This window comes from Schistocerca nitens, chromosome 2 (genome assembly GCF_023898315.1).
Source record: "Schistocerca nitens isolate TAMUIC-IGC-003100 chromosome 2, iqSchNite1.1, whole genome shotgun sequence".
NCBI classification, from domain to species: Eukaryota; Metazoa; Arthropoda; class Insecta; order Orthoptera; family Acrididae; genus Schistocerca; species Schistocerca nitens.
Window position 1 is genome coordinate 737203557 of NC_064615.1, and position 27071 is coordinate 737230627.

General features: G+C 40.5%; 1 protein-coding gene across 1 annotated transcript in view; it reads right to left on the reverse strand.

Moving 5' to 3' along the window:
• Positions 1–27071, reverse strand: part of LOC126235296 (glutamate receptor U1-like) — a 61227-nt gene that overhangs the window by 31213 nt on the left and 2943 nt on the right. Inside the window, exons 2-3 of the mRNA XM_049944021.1 lie at positions 25685–25797; positions 21200–21370 (exon numbers count right to left, since the gene is read on the reverse strand). Coding sequence (XP_049799978.1) covers positions 21200–21370; positions 25685–25797 — 284 coding nt within the window. The remainder of the gene's footprint in view (positions 1–21199; positions 21371–25684; positions 25798–27071) is intronic.

Below are 27071 nucleotides of genomic sequence, written 5' to 3' on the forward strand. Positions count from 1 at the left end.
CCATGTTCCCCTACCCAACTCCTCTACACCCTTCATCTCCATTCCCAAGGTGGCTTCCGTCGACTCCCTGTCCTGGATGATGCCCTCTCTCTCTCCATTTATCCCTCGTATCAACTCTGATCCTCACCTGCCCCTTCCCTCATCTGTCCTTTTCCCCTGGTTCCCTCTCCCCCCCCCCTTCCATCCTATTTTTTCTCCACCTACCCTCTCTCTGCCTCCCTTCTCCCCCCTGAGTCCTTTTGCTCTCCACTGCCTTTCCCACTCCTTCTCGCATTCACCTAGCCCCCCTTTTTTTTCTATGTCCCCTCCCTCCATGAGCTCCCCCTTTTTTTCCTTTCATCTCTTTCCCCCCTTTTACCCCTTCATTGGTACAGGTCCTCCCCCCTCCCCCCCCCCCCCCCCCCACTCTGCCGCCGTGTCGCCTCTACAGTGCTGCTTTAAGTGAGTGTTCAATGTTGTGCGTCCCCTGTCAGTGTTGCAAACATCCACCATACTGTCGCTAGTTGTGTTTTTTTCTCGTGCGAACAGAAACCAGACTGTCGCTGTGTTTTTTTAATTGTACACGTCTCCTTCCTGTGTGTCTTCATCCGCATCGTCAACGCCGTGTTTTTGTATTTTAAGTTAGGCAACTTTCCGCCATTTCACTGTTATTAACTAAGTCACCGTTTTATCGCCTTTTTATGTTGTTTGTTCTTTCGCCATTGTTTGTTTAATTTTTATCTCGGGTGTAGAACAGCGTATTAAACTGCTGTCAGCCCGCCCATCCCCAGGAGGGGGGAATCGAAAATCAATAAAGAAAAAAAGCATAGGGCAGCGATATACGCACATACAGATGGCAGTAGTATTACATATTACATACACAGGTTAAAAAATGGTATGTGTTGGGAGAGACGTCATTTGTACTCAGGTGATTCATGTGAAAAGTTTGTGACGTGATTATGGCCACACAACGCGAATTAACAGACCCTGAACTTGGAATGGCAGTTGGAGCTAGACGAACGGAACATTCGATTTAGAAAATCGATAGGGAATTCAATATTCCGAATCCAGAGTGTCAAGAGTGTGCCGAGAATACCGAACTTCAAACCTTACCTCTTACCATGGATAACGCTGTTGCCGAAAGTCTTCACTTTACAACCGAAAGCAGCGGTGTTTCTGTACAGTTGTCAGACAAGAAACACTGAGTAAAATAACCACAGTTATCTGTGAAGCCCTAAAGCATCAACTGCACACAGACCAGCGCAGCTTCGCGAAACGGCATCAAGAAGTTGCTGACCCGGGCGCCAATAGAAAGAGCGGGCAATGGCACACCTCGAGGAAGACAGAGTTTAGTGTCCCCCGTTAACGCTAATTTAACCAGCCACCCATCGCTAGTCGACCCAATTCTGTCACAGCCTTCGAGAGCAACAGTGATGAGTAATAGGAAGACGTTAGTTAGCCTGCGTTCTGCAAGTAGTAATAGAGAGCAAAGTACTTGTATGTAGGAGGCAAAGAAAGCACAGAAATCAAGAGAAGTTAAGTTTCTTTTCTATTTAGAAATAAAGTTTTCTATTAATTAGAAAGTGTTTTGCACATATGATTCTGGCTCCCTGCCAACGGCCATCGCAATTTCTCTCGTTCCTTGTTTGTGTCCATGCTGACTTCTACAGCAGCTGACTCAACAACATCAATGTGATACATACGACGAACATATCGTATAGAACATTGCCTCTCCTGAGATCGTAACCATATCGGTTGGACCTTAGGCGATTGGAAACCCGTGAGCTGGTCAGATGAGCCCAGATTTCAGTTGGTAAGAGGTCATGGTAGGGTTCGAGTTTGGCGTAGACACCACGGAGCCACGGACCCAAGTTGTCAACAAGGCATTGTGTACATCGATGGTGACTCCATAATTGTGTGGGCTGTGGTTTACATTGATTCGACTATCGACTAGCATCTTTGGTGCAACTGAACTATAATTGGCTGAAAAGAGTAATGTTCGGCTAGTTGGAGACCATTTTCAGCAATTCATGGGCCTCATGTTCCCAAAGAACGATGGAATTTTTATGGATGACAATGTGCCCTATCACCGGATCACAGTTTTTCGTGATTGGTTTGAAGAACATTCTGGACAATTCGAGCGCATGATTTGGCCGCCCAGATCGCCCGGCATCGATCCCATCGACCATTTACGAGGCATAATCGAGAGGTCATTTCTTGCACAAAATCCTTCAGAGGCAGAACTTTCGCAATTATAGGTGGATATAGAGACAGCATCGCTCAGTATTTGCGCAGGGGTCTTCCAACTTGTAGAGTCCATGCCACGTCAAGCGGATGCACTACACTTTGCAAAAGGAGGTCTTACCCGATATTAGGAGGTACCCCACGACTTTTGTCACCTCACTGTATAGTCTCTGTTGCAAAACGGAATAACATTGTCTTTCAGATCAGTCTGTCGAATAACAGTACTGTTATTAATAAAGATCTACTTGGTGCTAAGGGTCATCGTTTCTGCGTCGCTCTAACGTAATTATACTCCCTGGTTTAATCTGAAAATTTGGAGAGGAAGCTACTTCACGAACAAGCTATGCAGGATGAGACATCCTCCTTCAGTCCATTACCAGGTGGAATGTATAAATGATGGAATTTATGCAGTCAAAAAGCTCACTTTCTTTTATAACTGAAAAAAACAGAATGTTAAACATGTTTAAATTAATTACACTCTACACAGCAAACATCAGTACAATTCTACTTAAGCAAACCTTAAAACACTCAATAATATTATCCTTAATTGTTTGCATTTGTAAGGGATTACGTTTGGGATCACTGTAACACATTTAACAAGGCACACAGCATTTTTAGTGAAATTTCTCCTTCAGTAATATCTAAGTTATCCGAAGGAAATCCAAATTTGTATGAAATATATTGGATTTGCAAATATGGACAACCATCGACTGTACAATGTAATGACGACATTGAAGATTTGTGCTTGACTGAGACTCGAACCTGCATTTCCCACTTAAAATGGTTCAAATAGCTCTGAGCCCTATGGGACTTAACATCTGAGGTCATCAGTCCCCTAGACTTAGAACTACTTAAACCTAACTAACCTAACGACATCACACACATCCATGCCAGAGGCAGGATTCGAACTTGCGACCGCAGCAGCAGCGCGGTTCCAGACTGAAGTGCCTAGAAGCGATCGGCCACAACGGCCGGCTTTCCCACTTACCGCGTACGATTGCCTTACCATTAATCTATGCAAGTACGACTAATGGTTAGACTCAAACTTCCCTATGTCATCAGCCCTGTGTGTAAAACCTGCACTGGTACATTCATTATGTACTATATTCCTGTACAGGTGAGACATTTTAATTGAAAGTCACTTCTCGGGTTTCGGCGGATAAATACGATACTGCAGTGCCTGTGGTGTACAGATATACGATTCAAAGTTCCTTCGGACATACATGCATGGAACTTCTTGTCGTCATTTGATTATACAGCTGATGGTTGCCCATATTCGAATGTGGATGAGGACACATTTTATGTATTTCTTAGCGGCCGTAGTCGGCGCCAGGCCTGTTCCTTTGGCCATGCATGCATGTCCGAAGGAACGTTGCATCGTACTTTGAACCACACAGGCAGAGGACTATCGTACATCGAAATTTATTTCCTTCATTTATAATTTCAAGTGAAATAGTTTTGCTGTTTTTACCTATAGTATTAAGTTCTGCCTATTCCACTTTCCTTGCTACATGCTTTAGCTCACCGACCATATTCGCTCGGAAAGGCGCAAAGTAGGAACTAGATTACGACAGATCCAGCCACAGGTGAACACAGATAGTGTGCATTACAAAACACAACACAACCGTCGCATATTGTGAGTCGGGCCGGCCAGGTGAAGTGTGAAAATAGTTGACAGAGCAACAGCTAAATGGATGAAAGTAGAACCCTTTCCACACCATCAACCGCAGAAGTGTTTAGCGTGCGTCACTGACAGACTGCACATCATGCACACATTCTGTGGACCAACTGGGTGTCTCAGTCACACTGCCGCTGCTTGCAGTGAGCCATGACAGGAAGCTGGAATAAAGGAATTTGGAAAGCACAAAACAATTTCTCTGACTCCAGCTTCTTCAATGTATATCTTATTTTTACAATGCAGTATTTGACAATCACTTCTCGATATATGTTAATAAATCATATGCTTGCATTTATTTAACTCTTCTGACTCAACAAATTTAACATTTTCTGTTCCATAGACAGCAAGCTTTACTCAATTATTCTTAAGCATACATATTTCCAAATATCCTTTTTACTATGTCTTATCTAGAACTGTTTTTATCTTTTCCCTGGTACAGTGATAACCTTTTCGTAGCTAAAAATTACTTTATAAACTTGAAATTTTATTATTTAGATGTATTTTTTAAATAAAATTTGAATAAAATTATCTCTTCTGAAAGAACTGTAACAGTTTAGAAAAATTATCTGTAAGTAAACAAAATGCAGAAACACATGTCTAGCGTTAATTACAATTCAGAAGAAAAAGATTTCTAAGTACATATTTGTTTTTGTAGATGGTTGAAGCATAAGGTGGATAATTTTTTATGTAAGTAGTACAGAAAATACTTGCTACTTTATTAAGAGAATATAATAAAACTATATCATATGATTTACAGGTAAATTAAGGAGTGAATGTGAAGCTCTCCTTATATATATTAGGTGCTTTCCTATCCTATTCTTTTATGCATCACTACTATTAATCATTTTTAAGTACAGAATTTTCATTCTGTAATTTATTAACTCGATATTTTAATCTTAAAAGTATTTCACTTAGACATTTCCAATTTTTTCTCCTAAATTTAAATTAATAATTCTCCTATCCACTATTTTCATTCTATTATTGATTATTAGAGAATCTATTGTATGTTTTACACACTATTTTGTTTTTGAAAAACCAGTAACGTTAAAACTTATTGACACATCAATTATACTTTGTGAAAACCGTTCATATTATTAATTGATCATCATAAGGATTAAATATCAACCCTTCACCAAAAAATGCCTGTCTGTGGTTACTAATTCTTCTTCAGTTGCTGCTTCAGTTGTGCTTTTCATATAGATAAGAATAAATATTGTCCATCTTCGCAAATGAAGATCCGTTTTGTTTTCAATCAAACAGATTGCACCTGTTCATATCTGCTGTGATTAGTGGCTCACAAAATAAAAGATAATTGTTGAACTATACATATTGTGTAATCAAGCAAACCTCTTCCTAGCTTTATGATACTTTCATTTGTATTCCAGTTTATTTTCAACAATCACATAATTCATAAGAAATCATTTTCGCAGAACAAAGCAAAGATAACAATCATAAATTTAAGTGATTTCAAAGATTGGTTCACAAACCATCCGAGGAGCGTCCAGTGAATGCGAAAGTAAAGTTTCAGTAACCGATTTGACCAAAAACCCAAAGAAGTTTTGGTCGTAAGGAAATTCAATAATCAGATCGAAATAAACTATTAAATTGCTCGGTGACCATACTGACATCGAAACAGAAGATGACAGATGTAATACCAAAATACTGAATTCGGTCTTCCGAAATTATTTCACAGTGGAAGATCTTAATTCAGTTCTTTCTTTCAATCATGATACGATTCTTGAGTATCGATATTTCTCGTCAGTCTGGGACCCTTACAAAATTGGATTAATAGAAGAGAGAGAGATGATCCAAAGAAGAACTATGTGTTCCATCATGGGATCGTTTACTAAGAGTGAGATTGTTGCGGAGATACTCGACAAACTTCGATAGCAGGCACCACAAGAGAGGCGCTGTGCATCACCGAGTAAACTGTTGAAATTCCGAGACCGTACGTTCCAGCAAGAGTCGGGTAGCATATTACTTTCTCCCAAATACGTCTCGTAAAATGATCACGACGGGAGTATATCATAAATTAGAGCTTACACAGAGGTTTACAAACAATCGTTCTTCCCACGCTGAATTCCAGTGGAAACGGCTAAATGATGGTATAAAAAATCTTTCACCGCAAAACCGTAAGCTGACGTAAGGAATATAGATGCGGAAGTAGATCTGAGTGTAGATATTTGCCTTACTTTCTGGAATAGTTTTATCTTTTAATTTTAAGCACATGTACTCTACATGGTATACATCGATTATACGAAATTCTTTTAAGAGAAAAATGAGTTACTTATTTCGTTACAGCGTCAACATTGTATGTAACAGGTTTTTAAAACAAAACAAAACATTTTAAGAAAACCTATCAGAAAATAAAAGAAATGCCTGACAAAAGCTGTTAACAATGTAAGAACGTAAGAAAATTTGATTCATTTCTGAGAACCTAGAGAATTCTGAGAGATTAGAAGTTGCATTGAAGTTACTTTAACACTAAAATAATTGATTTTGAAAAATTCTAGTTTTATTTCTGTACATGGTAACATACCGTCAGTAGGCACATACTTACCGAATTCTTGTAAGTCTCTGTCTGGATAAATATGTTACCACATTACTACTATTAATACATCATCCTACAAGTTATGAGCTAAACTGCACCTCATAGTAAGGACAGTTACATTTAATTGTACTGAAATTTTCGAGGATATTATGATGAAACCAGCTACATGCAGACAGGTCGTCAGGTTGTTGCACTTGTAAGGCGTGACATCAATGGGGACTCTGTACGCTTTTGGATTTGTACACTCATGTGTCGCATAATTTGGCAGTGGCACTGTCAATACAAGTTGAGCTTGGTTTTCACTTGTATAAATTCCCATCGCACATGTAATGAAAGCATTTTTTTTTTTTAAGAAATGGCACCTATGACCATTTGCTCAGACATGGGACATTTAAACTGTAGTTTTGTAAAGATCTCTATTCATATAGTTAAATGAAATTCCTTGACGAATCAGTCATCTAAAATGAGACACAACTCCATCAAAAAGTTCCACCGCTTAAGATCAATCTCAGTAATAAATCAAATTTGTTCATCTTCTAGTACGGGAAAATTTATGATCACTGATCACCGGCCGGATAGTTACTTATAAGGCTGTCGGATTTGTCAGACTGTCAGACAGGACGGAACACTTTTCAAGGTTTTCTTGACTGACAACAAATGTGCAACCAAGTCTGCGTCAATGACAAGACGGTGAGTTCCACATTCACCGAGTTCTAGTACTCGTTACAGCTGCAGAGCCCGTATGAGAAATTAAAGCCTGCGGAAGCAAAGTGTCAAAAGTGTATTTAAGCAAAAAAGTCTCCAGTTCATATTTCTCACAGTGGCCTGCCATTTGACTGTTCCTCCAACAGCAAAAATCTTCCCAACTTGCATCGAAATCATGCCAACGTACTACAATGTATTTTAGATGGTAGCTGAATTCTACATGCAGCTCCCCTTTTCTTTCAATGATTTTTATGCTTTCGTGGAACTTAAAAAAAAGCGAAAATTCTCAAACAAAATTAGCACAAACCATCTAATTACACGTTGCGCGGCTGCTAGTCCAGAATCACTACGAAAAGAACAAGCTGTTGCAGATCGCTTTTCCTAGACGTGAAGGAGGCATCTGGAAGGACCCAACACGACTAGATAGTAATAATTTTTCAAGAACACAGAAATTGTACAGCACAATATTCGCTGGGAGTCATCGAGGAACCGTTAAAATCACCGCAGGAGTCTCCGATGACGCACTTACCAAAATGGAAGTTCATCAGGACTCATCCACATGAACATCGTTGCTGGTTTTCTTGATGAACACTGCTACATCACACTGACAGCATAAACTGCCATAGACATCTATATACTATGACCACGTCACGTGGGTAGAAGAGTATATGTATGATCTCCAAAGGCACACACCAATTTTAATGTGACTTACGCCACCACAAGAAGAAATACTTTGTTTTAGTTGCAAGAAACACGGGAAATGTCTATTTAGGTAACGATGAACTCCCTCGACTGTCGAATTTACCTTCACCCATCTACTACTGTCGTTGTCAATTACGACATAAGAATGAGCGCAGACTAGGTGAAACGATGGTCGGTGACACGTGTCACCCACTGCAGAAGAATGAAGATTCTTCTAAAATTTCTGACCCGCCCTCTGTCATGGAGCTCTATATGTCACTGTGTTTGTCCATTCTCAACAACATCGACTGTGCCAGATCGAGACGAATTTGGACAGCAGGCACCATTTCATTGGTCCACATCTGGAATAAAGATTAAGGAAAGCTCGGGCGTAGTGCGAGTTCTTCAGAACTTGTGTGGAATCTATTAATGTTCTCGGTGTAGATATCGCGTTAATTTTCTACGAAAGTCTGAGTTACGGAAGCAACAGTAATGGGTACCTAGTGACTATCGCTCTTTTGGCTTTCGCAGCGGACATGTTGCAGTAAGCTGTGGCGTATTCTTCTTGTAGATGTTTGTGTTTGTGATTTGGCTTCTAGTAACGATGCAGTTGAATGGGATCGAGTCTCTGCTGTTATAGGTGGTTTGTTTGTTTTTGGTTCTTTAGCTGTCAGTTTTCGTTTCCAGTTTGTTCGTTTTTTAGAGTGAATCTTCTGTGTTCGTCGTTTATTTTTATGCAGTTTTGCTTAGAGTTTTCTTTGAATACTCGTATTTCGTTGCCTGCTGTACGGTTCGGTTCTGGAGATTTTTGTTGGCTCTTGAGTGAGTATTTTTGATTTTGGTAGTTATGTGTTTCTTATTTGTTTGGGGTTCTTGAGGTGTCAGTTTTCGTTAGCAGGTTGTTGATTTATTAGTTTGCTTGCTGTGTATTTGCCATTTGTTTGTATGTATGGAATCGACTGTGAAATTAACTTCTATGGCACTTAATGGAGCCATGGCCCAAGATATGCTTAGTATTGTTACGTCTTGCAATTGATTGGGCTTATTGCCGAATGTATGAGGTGCCAACAACACGGGAAAATGATAAAGTTGTGGGGAGTTCCTCCGTCTCAGATCAGGGACCTTTATATGTGGAATTGTAGGAGAGATAATGTGTGGAGATCGCTAAGAAGAGATTCCTGATTCGAGAAATCTAGGCTAGCCCTCTGTGATGTGCGAGTGACATATTATTGGTGTTATCAGTATCCGTTGTAGTTGTGTACACACGAGATTGGCGTGAGCAGGATGTGTGTGTTCGATTGGTATTCGTTCTGTCGGGAGGTATACAGTGAATTTATTAATTATTCGGGGTCTTTGGTGGCCGCAGGTGTATGTGCTGAGACTGATGAATCACAGTCTGGTAAGACGAAAATAAGGAGAAAATACCGGCTTAGAAGAACATGTTGTTTCGCAGAGTGGGTGTTTTGACATTATTTTTATGGTTTTGTAAGCGAACTACACGGATTTTGGTGGTACTAATTGAGCAGTATGTTGAGGAGGGTCTACGACTATTTCAGGCTGTTTTTTGTGTTATAGGGGTTTGGAGCGTATAGGTTCTACTCATTTGACGACTAACCATAATTTCGAATTTAAAGATTTCGAAACGGGGGCATGTTCTAACCTGACAGTTGGTGTTTGAGGGGCCATAAAATCTGTTATACAGAGGGGAAAAAGGGGCATTTCGACTCTGCAGTCTCATCTTGATGAGTGTTGTTGGAACGGAAGTGCACCTGATAATTTTTGTCAATTAAAGCTTTCAAGAAATCGGTTTGCAAAGCCGTTAGGGTGAAGGTAGTTAATTTTTTATGTTGGGGGGGGGGCGGTGGGTGGTATTGGTTTGAGTGAATGGGGTTTAGGATTTATTTTTTATAATGAGTAGGTTTTATATGGGGAGGGAGGTTATACATTCGTGTGTCTGTGTTGGTTTCTTTTTTTTTTTTTTTTTTTTTTTTGTGGTTATGGGTTTTGAAGTTGTGAATGTCGTGCATTTGATTATTGAATTATCCATCTATTTGTTTTGTTCAGGATGCATATTGGTGGGTGGGTATTAATTAGGAAGGCGTGGTTTGAGTAGAACAAGTTTTTGAGGTGATTGTGTGTGTGTGTGTGTGTGTGTGTGTGTGTGTGATTTGTAGTACGTCTTGTGGCCAGGCTAGATTGATTTGTAGCTGAAATGAATGGTAAGACCTTTTTTTTCTTTCTGTGAGATTTCAATTGTGTGGTTTTTATATTTTTTGTTAGGTTTATTCTGGCGTGATAGGTGCGTGTTATTTTTCGATTATGTGGTTGTTATATAATGATATTAGTCTCGCTGTTGTATTTTTATGTTGGTCCTCTCCCATAACGAGCAGATGAGTGGCAGCAGATCATGCGCTAGTCCCATATTATCAAGATCTGGAATTACTATCGTCAGCATCATTATCATGAACATTTTCGAGCTAGACGTGGTAGTACGATTCAGAGAATGCTCCTGAACATAACCAGAAAAGGTACAATATTCAAATTCTCTAATACTCCGGAACTACTACCACAAAAACAAATAGTCGGCAGACTTCATGCGACGAGTTTATTGCACGTGTGAAGTGATCACCGCGGGGTATGTAATGTTTGAGACATTCATCCACCTTCAGGTTACTTTCCCTCACCATTTTGTGAGGGGTGTGCAATCATCACATTTCATAACCTGCTGGAGAGTTCAAATTTTCCTATGGCAGTAACGCGTCTGTTAGAAACACACAGATATCAACGTGAGCAGAACTATAGGAAATGTTATATTGGATACCCTCAGCGACAGAAGTATTACATGGGAATTAAGGTACAGTACTGCAATACGCGATAGGCGTTTTTGTAAATGTATAGTACTTGAAAATTAGCATGATAGCATTAGCAGAATATGGTTTACATACTTTTCATTTGGCTCTGAAAGTGTATTACCAATTGCCATTTTTTTCTAGAGCCGGGTCTTCTTCTTATACTGTCGCCTGAAACCATTATATTCAGATCACATCCCTATAACCACACAGTCTTTCACGACGGTTCTGTTTTACTGGCTGTTCTAGATGTACTTGCCACATTAATTCTCCATGAAAATCGGGACTCTCAATATTATCCACCTTTGTAGCCAAGAATAAAACTGAATGTCAACGAAATAACAGAATCATTGAAACCAGAGACAGCTTCCGCGCTAGCGGTGAAATGTCACAAGCAGTGTTTTCCAACAATATCAGTAATACGGGAGATGTTCCTCAGGGGGAAGAGGGCATAGAGGATGAGCAGAACCGAGATTTCCCTCAATTCTCCGCATTACGTCGCTGTGTAAAACTCTGCCCAGTATACACGAGCTTTTTTTGTTTGTTATCTTTGAATAACAACAATCTGAAAATTAAAGATTACGTATCATAATTTTCCCAAAGCTTCGCAAACATGGGATAAGTGGGTTCAGCTCAGCTGAAGAAGTGATGGCGTTAATATTAAAAACGCTGCTATCTGTAGCATACATTTTAAAAACGACAATTATTTACACTCTCCAAGCCTCATAATTGAAACTTCCGTAAAAGAAGACTTTAAAACCAGTTGCAGTGCCTACATTGCATCTTCAATCCACTTACGCAGCTCTTCCATCCACTAGCCAACAGGTGTCACAATGAACTGATAGCAAGAGCGTTCGGTATCTTTAATGTTAACTGTCACCGAAGAAGATAAACTTGCATCAAAGCACAGAAACAGAAAAAAGGCGGCACTGTGGAAAACATTAAGAAATATGAGAAAGAACTAACATTAATAAGAGCAAAAGTTTAGCCTCTAATGACAAAACACACAGAAAAACAAAACCAACAATACTGGCTCATGTTTTACGTAGACAGGGGAAACGATGACAAAGCAGTTTCGTCACGGTGCTAAACGAATAACTAAAGTACACCACATTTTATAAAAACTTTTTATAGACACACAAATTAGATGCCACGCCAAATGCAAGAAGAATGCTGTTGGGAGTCGGGAAGATATAAGCAAAACCTTGTTTTTGCGCTCTTTGCCCATGAGACTATATATTTAGGTGAAAACTAAGAAACATGATCAGTATACTGTTACTAGTATTTCCAGTCTTATAACAATGGGTATCAAATTCTTTTCAATGTCATCCTCCTTGATTGACTAGTGTCAAGATTTTGCATAATTATGGGCTTTTCTTATTACCTCATATCAGCAAGAAAAAGATGTTACAATTGTCGACTGTTCACGCACAAAATGTGTCGACGTCAAAGAAAAGCCTTACGATTGTTGCATATGCAGCACTATTGAAAGTGGAGGACAGCAGGTTAAAAGTTATCTAACAGAAAATATTGAGTAATTGACTACGCTATATGTGATCAAGAGCAGTCATAATCTGTAGTGTTCCTCTTTTCGTTATGCACTGTGGTGACGAAAGCCATGGGATAGTGACATACGCATATACAGTTGGCGGTAGTATCACTTACAGAATGTATAAAAGCCCAGTGCATTGGCAGGGGTGTCATTTGTACTCTGGTTAGTTTCTGACCTGGTGAAGATAGCATCAGCAACGAAGCATACAAGTGTGGGATTTGTGTCTGTGTTGAGACGCCATGATCGACCTCATTTGAGCTCTTCCGTAGGGAGGGTGAACTTGGAGTTGGAGTGGCTGCTTAGGACGGATATAGGGTCCCATATTGGTTTGATTCCTGTGGATGCTATCGATAGGTGGGACTACACTAGGCATGGCCTTCACCTCAATAGGAAAGGGAAGGGAAAACTGTCTGGGTTGATTGCAGAAAACTTAAGGGGGGACACTGGCACAAGTGGTAAAATACCAGTGGTCACGGGTGTCAGACGGATGCCTTATTTAGGATAGGGAAGGGGGAAAGAAAACGAGTTTTAAGAGAGATTGACAGACACACTCAGTTTGAGAAAACAGATGAACAGGAGTCAGATTTTATCATACAGCCTCCATTTAAACAGTGTTTAACAGAAAGTAATCAGAAACTGCCAGTTCATCTTCGCCAAAGCAGTTACAATCTCATTAGTATGCAGTATCAGTTAACTTTATTACACCAGAACATTCCGGGACTTAGAAATAAAGTTGATGAACTACTCATTTGTATCGATGAAATGAATTCATCTAACCAAACTGACATAATCTGCCTCTATGAACATCAAGTGACCACTGATATAGATATGTTAGACATTTCAGTATTTAAGCTAGCTTCCTACTTCTGCATAGTAGATATGGATGGAGGAGGAGTTGCCACATTTATCAAAAACTGCCATAAATTCAAGAACATTGGCATTAATAAATTCTGTTTAGAGCAGCATCTAGAAGCACGTGCAACAGAAGTGGAGTTCCATAACAGATCCTATATAATAATAACTATTTACCGAGCACCTGCAGGAAATTATAATCTATTCTTAGATCATCTAGAAGCTCTTTTGGGTTATTTAACAGGAAGAAACGAAGAAATTTTGATTGCTGGTGACTTTAATACAGATTTTCTAATGCAATCTTCCAGTAAACATTCACTGCAGTTAGTAATGTTGTCTTTCAATCTAACTCACACTGTAAACTTTCCAAATAGGATCACTAAATCCTCAAGGACAGCCATTGATAACATTTTTATAGACAAATCAAAGGAACAAAATCATATTATAAAACCTGTTATAAATGGACTATCAGATCATGACATGCAGCTCCTTGTTTTAGATGTAAATTCTAAGCAGATTATCAAGACTGCTAAATCTGAGTACAGGAGAGTAGTCAATAAACCAAAAATTGAGTGTTTTAGAAAACTGCTCAAAGATATGAACTGGAAAGATGTTTATAGTGCTCATGACATGAATGAAAAATATAACACAATCATGAACAATGTCAGTACCATGTTTGAAAACTGTTTTCCTCTAAAAGTTACTCAAATTAAACAGAAGTCTATAATAAAACCATGGATTACACAATGGATAAAGATTTCCTGTAAGACAAAAAGGAAAATTTATCTGTCGAGAAAGAATAGGTACAATGCTGATGATTTAGCTAAATACAAGGAATACTGTAAAACATTAAAAAAAGTAATTCAGACGTCTAAACAAATGCACTACGAGAAGAAAATAGCAATATCAGGGAACAAAATAAAAACAATATGGGATATAGTGAAAGAGCAGACTGGTAGAACCAGAAAGGAACAGGAGCAAATAGCACTAAGGGTAGATGACACATTAGTAACTGATGGGCATAGTGTGGCAAATCTATTTAACAAGTACTTTATATCCGTTACTGATAGAATGGGACTTTCAGGATCAGTAAATAATGCCCTTGAATATCTGAAACTAGCCTTCACAAATAGCATCAAGTACATGAATATATCACTCACTTCACCAAAAGAAATAACTTCCATAATAAAATCTTTAAAAACAAAGCATTCTAGTGGGTACGATGAAATATCAACAAAGTTAATTAAAGCATGTTCTTGTGAGTTTAGTACAATTCTAAGTTACTTGTGGAACCAGTCAATTATAACTGGAACATTTCCTGACTGGCTAAAATATGCAGATGTTAAGCCTCTATTCAAGAAAGGGGATAAAGAGATACCATCAAACTACAGACCGATTTCACTTTTGCCAGCATTCTCAAAAATTTTAGAAAAAGTAATGTACAGACAGCTGCTCAACCATCTGACCACAAATAACATATTATCAAGAACACAGTTTGGATTTCTGAAGGGTTCTGATATCGAGAAGGCTATTTACGCCTACAGTGAAAATGTACTTAATTCATTAAATAACAAATTACCAGCAGCAGGTATTTTCTGTGATTTGTCAAAGGCATTTGATTGTGTGAACCACAACATCCTTTTAAGTAAATTAGAATTCTATGGTGTCACGGGCTGCAAAATGGTTCAAGTCATACCTCACTAACAGGAAACAAAGGGTCTCAGTGCAAAGGACTAGTGAATTAAGTCATCAGTCATCATCAGAATGGGAAGAAATTACATGTGGTGTCCCACAAGGATCCATCTTAGGGCCATTGCTTTTTCTTGTGTACATTAATGATCTCTCATCAGTTACACTACCAGAAGCAGAGTTCGTTTTGTTTGCAGATGACACAAGTATTACAATAAATAGTATGTCAAGTGTAGTTCTAGAAAGATCTGCTAATGATATTTTCATGGATATTAATAAATGGTTTAAAGCCAACTCACTGACATTAAACTTCGAAAAGACTCACTATATGCAATTCAGAACCTGTAAGAGGTTTCCACCCAGCATATGCATAAAATACGAAGAAGAGCAGACAGAAGAGGTTGACAGTCTTAAATTCCTGGGATTACAACTTGATAATAAATTCAGTTGGGAAGAGCACACCACAGAACTGCAGAAACGCCTTAACAAATCTGTATTTGCAATTCAAGTGTTAGCAGACATAGGGGACATAAAAATGAAAAAGCTAGCATACTTTGCCTACTTTCATTCCATACTGTCATATGGTATAATATTTTGGGGTAACTCTTCAAGTTAAACAAAAGTTTTCAGAGTCCAGAAGCGTGTAATACGTATTATTTGTGGAGTAAATTCACGGACGTCCTGTAGAAACCTCTTCAAAGAACTGGGTATACTAACTACTGCCTCTCAGTATATTTACTCATTAATGAAATTTGTCCTAAATAATATATCTATTTCTCCAACAAACAGCTCAGTTCATACATACAATACTAGGAACAAAAATGATCTGCACAAGGACTTAAAATCACTTACTTTAGTTCAAAAAGGGGTCCACTACTCAGGAACACTCATCTTCAATAATTTGCCAGTAAACGTAAAAAATTTAGTTACAAATAAAGATCAGTTTAAAAGGAGCCTGAAAGACTTACTAGTGGCCAACTCCTTCTACTCCATTGACGAATTTTTTAATAGAAACAAATGATGTATTGTATATATTCATACTATTAGTATTGTTATATCAGCTTAAAAAAAATTGACATGTTCCACATCCACGAGGATCTCCTCAGCACGGATCTATGGAACGAAAAACTAATCTAATCTAATCTCATCTAATGGTCGTAAGACGGGCATTAACAAACTTTGAACACGCAGTGGTAGTTGGAGCCAGACGCATGGAACATTCCATTTCGGAAATCATTAGGGAATTCGATATTCCGAGATCTACAGTATCAAGAACATGTTGAGAACATCAAATTTCAGGCATTACCTCTCACCACGGATGACTTCATAACCGAAAACTGCCGTTTGCGTAGAGTTCTCAGTGTTAACACACATGCAACATTGCGTTAAATAACCACAGAATCAATGCGTGACGTACGACTAACGTATCCGATAGGACACTGTGGCGAAATTTGGCATTAATGGGCTACGGCACAAGACGACCGGTCCTGGTCTCGTGATCATATCGATTGAACTCTAGATGACCGGAAAACCGTGGCCTCGTCAGATGAGTCCGGATTTCAGTTGTTAATAGCTGATGGTAGGGTTCGAGTGTTACACAGACTCCACGAAGCCAAGGATCCAAGGTGTCAACAAGCCACTGTGCAAACTCCACAATGATGTCAACTGTGTTTGCATGGAATGGACTGGGTCTCTCGTGCAACTGAACCGATCATTGACTGGAAATGGTTACGTTCAGCTACTTGTAGAACGTTTGCAGCCATTCGTGGATTTCGTATTCACAAACGACGACAGAATTTTTTATGGATGTGAATGCGCTATGTCACCGGGCCACAATTATTCGCGATAGGTTTGAAGAATATTCTGCACAGTTCGAGCAAATGATTTGGCCAACCAGATCGCCCGAATTGAGTCCCATCGATCATTTACGGGGCAAAATCGAGAGGTCAGTTTATGCACAAAATACTGCACCGGCAACCCTTTCGCAATTATAGACGGCTATAGAGGCAGCATGGCTCAGTACTTCTGCAGGGGACTTCCAACGACTTGTTGAGTCCATGCCGAGTTGCTGCACTACACCGAGCAAAAGGAGGCCCGACACGACGCTAGGAGGTATCCCATGACTTTTGTTACCTCAGTGTATAGAAAGCGATATGTGAATTTCATCGCCATAGGAACTAATAACAAACGTCCGTATATTTGTATTTTTCTATCGTCCGTGTAACTCATTATACTGCACTGCCCTTCAGTTTTCGTAAATTAATGTTAGTTTAAGTGGAATAGTGCCATACCCGATCGTGAGAACACGTCTCGCAGTGCTACCGCTTCTTGACAGTGACGTCAAGCGAAAACCCCTGATCGCTGTCGAATGCATCGGTCCGCCGATCTACAGTACATAGTAACCCTGCTTATTCCTACCTAGTCTCTCGGTATCAGGTGCACGCCCAACTCTCTGCCGTGCGTGAATGCTATATCTCTACTAAAGCTGTTGACACATATTCTAATTTTATAATTTCCTTAGCCTCTTTGATAAGTGAGTCCCAGCAGCTTGCAGTGAGGAGTTAAGTCTGTGTCATATCAAACAAGATTTTGTACTTCTTAAGGCTGTGTTATCCAACAAATTTTTCTAGATTCCTGTACGTGAAGTGCTCCTGATGTTCGGAGCAGCGCAGGGATACAGTTTAGACGCACCAGTTACTGCCACTTTCACTTGGAATATTATAAATATCTGGGACTACTTCGCTGCACAAGAAAATATTGCACTTCATGTAGGATAGTAACGGTACCAGAGTCCCAGATATACACAATAATCCATGGTAATATGACAAAGCAGCGTGGGAAAGTTTATTAAAACTGTTTCCCAGAGCTGTTCCGAATACCCGCTACACATAAAGACACTGAAATTTCTGGTTATAAAATAACATTTGGTGTAGAAGACATACGTTATGGTAGCTGCAGGTGGGTTTGCTGCTGACTTATATATTCTTCCGTCTTTACATGGTAGAACAATTTTATTTTTATCAAAGAAAACACAAACTGTAGATGCTCTACAATATCAATTTGCAATTGAAGCGGTCAGTGTAAGAAACTGCTATCCTCAACTAAAAAAGAATTCGTCTGATCACTACAGTCGTGTCTTCAACTTCAGCTCGTGCTGGTAAGAATCATTACCATTTGTATCTCTACAAAGGACTGTCTGCTATGGAAACAGTTTAACCTTATTTTATTTCTGTTCCATTCCTTGAATTTACCCAAAGTACAGCGTAACATAACGTATAGTAACTCAATATGACCACCCCATCCTTTAGTGTCTGATGATGGGCTTGTAAGACGAAAACAAGTTCACGAAACAAATTAAAACTGTACAGCGGCCACAGTTTGTGCTTTTTGTTCATGCGTATTTCACAGACCTTACAAAATGGCTTAAGGAACTGGTTTGGCTCGCTGACGAAACACTGGACAAAGTGTGCTGACGTACATTATTCGATAAAAAGTATCGGTATTCATAGTAGGGGACATTAATAAGGGGTGTGTGCACCAGTCACCCTTATCACGGCTCGAACTCTGCTGGTGACACTTTCAATGAATTTTATGAATATATGTGATGGGTTGGTAGGTCATTCCTCCTCAAAAACGGAAACCAGAGACGACAGTGATGTTTGACGGTGGTGTCTGAAGCTAAGTCAACGTTCTGTCTCATCTAAAATGTGTTCAGTTTGGTTCAGGTCGGGACTCTGTGCAGGCTAGTCCATTTAAGAACTGTTATGGTCCATAAACCATTGTCTCACAGGCGCTGTGTTACGACAGATTTCACTGTCACGCTGATACAGTTATTTTCTCCAGACTTTTCCTCTACTGTACACAGTACACAATGCTGTAAAATGTGTACGTATCCTTCCATAGTTAGCGTGTTCTTAAGTCCAACAAAGGGACCACACCTAACCACGAAAACCACCCCACACCGTAACACCTGACAGCAGGTAATTTTATCCTGGCATCCGCAGAACACAGACGTTTCCATCCGATTACCACGTAGTGTGGTGCGACTTGCCACTCCAAATCTTTCGTTTCCAGTTATCCACTGTCCAGTGGAGTCCCTCTTTACACCATCTCAAGCGTCGGTTAACACTGACTACAGAAACGCGAGGCTTACGGGGAGCTGTTCGATCCTTGTACCCCATTGTTTTTGACTCCCTACGCAGACTACTGATAGCTCATTGGAATTGGTGAGTGATTCTTTCCACTGATTGCACACGATTTTTTACAATCACCCTGATCAATGTTCGGTGGTCCCTGTCCTTCGGTACATGGTCAGCTTGATCTTGGTTTAGCTGTAGAGATTCCTTCGAGGTTTCCACCTCACAGTCAGATCATTAACTGTGCTGAAGGGTTGAAAGGTATCTGATGAATTTGTTACTCATGTGACATCCATTGACTAGTGCACGTTACATGCCACTGAGCGCTCCTGATCGACCCATTCTGAAGTTAGTACTTTGCTACTGACAGAACAATACTCTCCGCCTTATTTCATTCTGGTTGGTCCGACTGGTCGTGACATCTAGTGATCAATTCCGCATTACATATGGGTGGCTGGATACTTTTGATCAGATAGTGCAAAACGGACTACATTTGAAAGTAAGAGCATTTTTTACCTAAGAAACACAAGGTAAGAAATCTTCATTTTGCTTTCGTGGGTGATTGTGACTGTCGGTGTACTTTCTTAATTACACGGTAGTTTTCTATACACCACAATAACAGACCCAAGAGCAGTTGTAACAGTAAAATAGCATAGAAGTAGGTAGCATGTTGTAAGTCAATCCCTCCAGAACACAGCCAATAGACGGCCGCGGTGGTCTAGCGGTTCTAGGCGCTCAGCCCGGAACCGCGCGACTGCTAAAGGTCGCAGGTTCGAATCCTGCCTCGGGCATGGATGTGTGTGATGTCCTTAGGTTAGTTAGGTTTAAGTAGTTATAAGTTCTAGGGGACTGATGACCACAGATGTTTAGTCCCATAGTGCTCAGAGCCATTTGAACCATTTGAAAACAGCCAATAATGACAGACGACCACTGGCACCTCCCATCTCCATGACTTCTGCCTTACCATTTACGATCGTACTCTGCAGTTTACGTACACATTAAAATACCTTGGACTAACCCTCGACTGGCGACTAATGTGGAAACCTCAGCCACGAACCATCCAACAGGATGTGCACTATAGACTACAACAACTAAAATTACTAATGGGCCTTACTTGGGGGTTACACTCCTCCACTGTTCTTCACGCTTACAGAACCCAAATCTGATCCATCCTCTGCAATGTAAATGTTGCATGGACCTCACCCCCTACCGAGCGAGGTAGCGCAATGGTTAGCACGCTGGACTCGCATTCGGGAGGACGACGGTTCAATCCCGCGTCCGGCCATCGTGATTTAGGTTTACCGTGATTTCCCTAAATCGCTCCAGGCAGATGCCGGGATGGTCCCTTTGAAAGGACACTGCCTACTTCCTTCCCCATCCTTCCCTAATCCGATGAGACCGATGACCTCGCTGTTTGGTCTCTTCCCCCAAACAAGCCAACCCTAACCGAACCTCACGCCTATTGAAGTTCCATAACTCCCTTCAAATCCTCGAACGCCTAGCACTCTGTCTCGCTTTCCACTTCCATTTAGCTTCCCCCATATGGATCCTCTACCATCTCATGAAATTCCCTACCCCCATCCCCCACCCACATCGAGCACCACCCCATCTTCTACACTATTCACAAACTAGATTCCAGTAATTTCATTGTCTCTCCTCTGATTACCAACCGTGGTATGCTGTCGCACCTTCACACACAAATACCTCCACCCTACAACAGCACACACAATCAATATCTTAACCCAATGCAACTTCAACCAATTGCTCTCCCCGACAGTGAGATTTGCCCTGGTATTTACCCCTCCTATCAACTTTAACTCTTTCCCGCCTATCCACCAAACCCCTCCCTGTCCCCTCTCTTTCCCAACTTATGTCTTCCCACTATGCACCTCAAAACCTGCACTGATCTCCACAGTTTTCCCTACAACTCATCCCTATTGAACATATTCTCTCCTCCCAAAATACTTTTCTACCAGTGCAGGTTCTTCAGATGTTAAGTGAAGATACAGTGCTTCTTTCTCCTACAAAAATTTTAAGATCCTTCAATACATTTTTAAAATGTGTATTTTTCGCTTTTTAGATTACCGTTTTTGGTTTTTTTAAATTTTTAATAGTAAATCAGTTCTCTTGTTTGTTCTTTATAGCATACTTATTATATTTTTTAAACTGCTCTTGGCTGAAGAGCGGAGCATTCTACCGCTGACAGCGCACCCTCTGCCCATATGGGGCGATGGGTGATGAAACTAACAATAAAGGAAGAAAGGTGGTGTGAGCCAGCCTTACTGGAAGAGGCCAGTGGGCGTGGTGTAGTCGATGGCGTCGCTGCGCTCGGCCCGCAGGGCGACGCCGCCGACCGCGACGTCCACCTCGCCCCTCTGTATCTGGCCCACCTGCCCGTTGAACATGTCCTTGGTGACGCGCGTGCCCCACTGGTCGGCGAACACGATATTGTGCCTGCACACAACAAGCACAGAACTGATAGCAGGCCAACATATTCTAGGCAGCAACACTGGGTACACGCTGCTTCTGGACTTCACTACAGACTTTGAGGGTGGACTGGTTCCAGGAAGTGGATCACTTTCCTTTTAAGCGACATACACAGAGGTAACAAAACTCAGTACATAGCGATACGCACACATTCAGATGACGGTAGTAGTACGTACACAGGATATAAAGGGGCAGCGCGTTGCAGGAGCTGTGATCAGCTCTCAGGTAATTCATGTGAAAAGATTTCCGATATGATTATGGCGGCACGACGAAAATTAAAAGACTTTTAACGGTGAGCAGCAGTTAGGACTAGAACAAAGGACATTCCATTTCGGAAAACGTTAGGGAATTCAATATTCAGAAATCCATAGTCTCAAGAGTGTGCCACGGAAAGGAAATTTAAGGTGTTACCTCTCACCACGGAAAATGCGATGGTCGACATTGCTCACTTAACAACTGAGAGCAGCGGCGTTCGCCAAGAGTTGTCAGTACTAACGGAGAAGCAACACTGCGTGAAATAACCGCAGAAATCAATGTGAGACGTACGAAGAACGTATCCGTTTGAACAGCACCCTAGAACGCCGGAAACCCGTGGACTGCTGAGAAGAGTCCCGATTTCAGTTGGTAAGAACTGGTGGTAGGGTTTAAGTGTGGTGCAGACCCTATGATGGCATGAACTAAATTTGTCACCAAGACACTGTGCAAGCTGTCAAAATCTCCATAACGGTGTCAGCTGTGTTTGCATGGAATGGACTGGACTCTCTTACTGGAAATGGTTATATTCAGCTACTTGGAGACCATTTGGTGTCATTCATAGGCTTCATGTTCCCAAACAAAAATGGAATTCCTATGGATGACAATTCGCCATGTCACTGGGCCACATATGTTTGCAGTTGGTTTGAAAAATATTCTGGATAATTCTAGCGAATGGTTTAGCTACCCACATCGCTCTATATGAATCTCACGAACATATTTGGAACATAATTGAGAGGTCAGTCCATGTACAAACTCCAGCACCGGCAACACTTTCGCAATTATGGACAGCTATAGAAGCAGCATGGCTCAATATTTCTGCAGGGGACTACCATCGACTTGTTGAACACATGCCACATCTAGTTGCTGCACTATGCTGCACAAATGGAGGTCCAACACTATGTTAGGAGGTATCCCACGACTTCCGTCACATCATAGTGTTGTTACTAAGTTGTGGGTATGAGACATCTGTTACATTCTCAGAATTAGTGACAAGAACTGTAGATAAATTATTATTCATTGTCGTCATGTCTGAACAAATGTGTAACAGACTTTGTTAGAGGTTTCATTCGATCGCAACAATGAGTATTCATTTTTTTTTTTTTTTGCGCATGCTAAAGAGTCTGTTTCATGTTCTGAAATACATCACTGATTTGGGCAGTCAGCCAGATCTGGTGACATTACTAATGTACACCAAGTACATGGCATGGCCGCAAAGGCAAACAAAAAGGTGTCGGTCACATAACAGAACTCATTCATCCTCAGAGTCGATAGGTAGAGCCCGCACAGAATACTGTGGCCAGCAGATGAGGAGATGGCAGGGCGTATGTGGGGAGAGCAGTAGTGGTGGGGGTTGCAGGCAGGCGCTGTAGGGGAAATGCCGAGTGCTGGAGGGTAACTGCCGTTCTAAATTGAAGCCTACACTCACATTGTTTGTAAATATTAAGTGGGGCCCCTCCACGCCCACATTTGCGTGTTGACCATTCGAGAAGATCTACTGTCACCTCTGCTTTGGTTAGTATCTAAAAGGGGTTCCACCGAAAACGCGGCATTTATTTTCTCCTAGCTTGCAGAGAACCATCATGAGTGGCGAATTTTGAGTAAAACCAAGACATTTCTCTCGTTGCCATGTTAAAAAGTGAGTCTTTTGCCAAGAAACAGAGGAGTGTACACAGTCTGATCTCACTCACATGTCGTGCCAACGCAGCTGTGAGAGAATTCTCAAACAGTGGTTTATTAAATTTGGAACTGAGAAAAAGTAAGACGAGTATCTTATGGAAAAGCACATCCTCGGTACGAAATAAAGTGTAACACATTCACTTACATTATTCTAAAACCCACAGCACTTCTCATTTCACCAGCTCATTTCACCTTAAAAATATATTCTTTCGTCGAAAAAGTCTGTTAGTGAAATTACACGGCAGACAATGAAGTTTTGCATAATAGCCACACGGTAAAATACTCTCCTCTTTGTGTGTTATCATTTGCCAAAATCGTATTTCGATATCTCAAACACTTTATGGAATATGAGGAATGTTGTGGATGTTTCACTCTGGCATTATGGCTAGAGCGGCGCGATCACAAATGAGTGTCCTATGTCAGATCAATTTTGTCGATATTGGTGACAGACAGAGGCCTCCACCCAGGTCTAAAGATAAATACAATATGTTAGAAAAATTTAATGTGCAAACAAACTAAATAATATGCACCAAGCGCAAAATCATAGCGACTCCTATTTTTCATAGAAATTTTTTTTTTCGTCTTTCGCGTAATGTCTTATTTCCACGTAAATAACACAATAACTATGACCATTAAGGAAATGACGGGCATGTCGTCATGAACCTGATATAACCTCTACCACGATTAAAGATACAAGTAAAGCAAAAACTAAAATTTTTACCTGATAGTTTCTGTAAAATCATTTAAGAAAACTGGCAGGACGCGCGCCTCGATTCTGTAATCGCTGACTGCGAAAGGTGGCAGACAGTGTCGGCCTCATCCTCCAAACAAACGAATGAACTCACCCATCGCTTTAGAAGACATTTGGTCACTGCACAGCGGCCACCATCTCCTGCGCTCACTCCTGCTGTGTCCACGCATCAACACAGGTGAACTGGAGTTTTACCCAGCTGTGACTATAGGTTGCTGTGTAGAGTAAGCAGTACTGTGTCCAGCACTTTTGTATGCATGACTTTCAGAATCTGGTGATAAGACTTTTTAGTGAAGCGTACAGCTTAAGTAGACTTCCTAGAAGAAAACTGTTAAATATTCCAGCACAAATAGCCACAGAAGACTTTGGCTGATGTGATCTAACAGGGACAGCCTGAGGATTCTCGTCATTTAATATTTTTCTTGGCTACTTTTAAATTGATCTCGACAACCTTCAGTAATCTCTGCTTTCTTCGAAGTGTTGAAAATAAATTAAATGTTATTTGGGAATATGGGCGGGTATTCATTACAAAGGCAATACCAAGAGAGGGAAGAAAAGGAACAAGACTATTTCTATTACTCAGGTACTATTAACAGACTACACACGTACATTCTATTTCTATTAGTACGTATTAGTGCGTGGCTGTTTACCGACCTTGAACTGAGTTCATATGCCGTAACAAGTTAAAACTTGAGCAGTTCAATGGCAGGAAAAGCAACCACTATGGCAGTAGCGCTCTTGCACTCCTGTGGAAAATGTACGTTTGTGCTCTGACACAATACTCTAGAAGTTGAGTCAACGAGACATTGAAGTTACAATGCGTATTCAGTATGTACTGTCATTTTCAAAGTATGATTTATTTCAGTTCTCGCACATCTGAATTTGTTCCTCCTACCACTTAAAACATTTTTCACTCCTGCCGTTTCTCTTAAGGTGCACGGAAACGACTCTGCTTTTGCCTCCCACCAGAACGATAGAAAATATCCGTAGTAAACTACAAGATGTGGGCGCTTAACACGCTATGGCAACTATTTCTTGAGTAATGTTAGTAGTCTTGTTTCTTTTCAACAAGAATTCGCAAGTAAAAGCAGTTGCACGTTTTGTGCGTAATCAAAAAATTCATAATAATTTTGGTGAAAGCACACAAACATGAAAAGAGTTACACGGTTGTAGGCAGTGCAAATGGATTACTAAAACAGCTGCGATATGCTGAACAGATGAGCCGCTCTTTCGGTTGACTGACACTAGTGAAGCTTCAGAATTGAAAAAATAAATGGAGATTAGGGCTTTACTTCATTGGTCTGGTCATTAGAGGGAAACACGTCTTCACATTGACAAGAAGTAAAGAAATCGGCTGTATGTCTAGCAGAACAATCTGTGTAGCCGGAAAGGGATTTCAATCTAGCTTCTCCGTAATAAAAATCTACTCTCTCCCATCCCAGTTAAATGGTATAAGACCGAAAACAGGTGCAGTTACAGTTTTATAGGTGGACATTCTTGTTATGGTCAGATGAGTAATACTTGTAACTTGTGCAAATACATCAGATTCATTACCACAATTTTTATTCGTTTGTTGAGAGAAGCCGTTGGACACTTACGTGAAATTCAGCCGGGCTGCCGCCACTTTAGATATGGCGTAGTGTAGTTTGCTCCAAGTGTCCAGATGCCGGTAACGTAGGTCGTCGTAGCGAGAGAAATCATCGTGCACTTTCTGTGAACAACGAAATATTTGTCAGGATTTAAATTCACTGTGCACTACCTTTTTAGTTTTTCTTTTGTTTCGTTTCCTACTTTTCTCTTACCTTTTCTATTTATCGCTCGAATGTGAGAAATGTTCACGACGGATTGCTAGTAAAAAGAGCGAAGTTTTCTGTCACTGACTGGCTTTATATACAAAGTCACTTAAAGCAAAGGAACCAATAACTCACCCTCCGTTTTACCTGTTTGCAATTCCCTCAGCTAAGCCCAGAGGCCCTACATTTAAAATATGTAATACTTTGGAGGGCATTTCATTTAGACTGTGGTGAAAGGATGAAGGGTAACATAATTGTACTGATGCCTGCACAACGCTCTCTGAATTCCTACTGTGCAAATAAAAATTGTTAGAGACACCTTATATGCGAAATATGAATAGTATTAAACAAAATACTACCAGAAACATAAAACTGAAACTGGAATAGATCGTATAATCTAAATCTGGGAAATCTAGACGCAAAAACTGAATACGGTCGACCCGTCATCTTGGAACCATATAATGAATTAATGCTACCAAAACATGGAATATACACAGTGAGGCACTAGTTTCCTGCAGTGATACAAAATGTTGGCCAGTAGCTGACACATGGACTTATGCGTTCCTCAGCTGCAACATATAAACGTTTGCAATTTTTATTTGTGCCTAAAAGAACGCTTTGTTCCCGACTGAACATCGACGCTCCTGAACAAACTGACAACATCTCTACAAATCGTCACTGCGCAAAAATCTCGGCAAGCTGTTCCACATGAACTGGTCATTTTTCCCTTACTGAACGTCCTTAAACACAATGAAGTAGTCTAGTACATAGAAAATGAGGCGAATTTGTTCCTGCCCTTGGGAAAGTTATTACTCGACTCCTGATACAACCCTAGGTGCGAATCGAATCGGCACAACACATCGAAACATTACACAGGCAAAAAAGCTCAGTTTTGAAAACTCTGCTATAATTTAGGACCATCCTCCCTCCAATAACTTCGAAATTAACCAATTTCACTGTAATTTCTGTCATATTCTGGACAAAGCGATGTTAGCCATTCTACACTGCCTGACAAAAAAACGGAAGCATCCAGAAATATAGTGTGATATCAGTGTAACTTTTTACGCATGTACACCATTGACAGACATGTAAATGATAAGAACTGCAGTTCTCTATGACAGGTATATCAGCCACCAGAATTCATTAGTGTTGCTCGTTTGTACTGTTGTTACCAGGCATGGTAAGGTCCTTT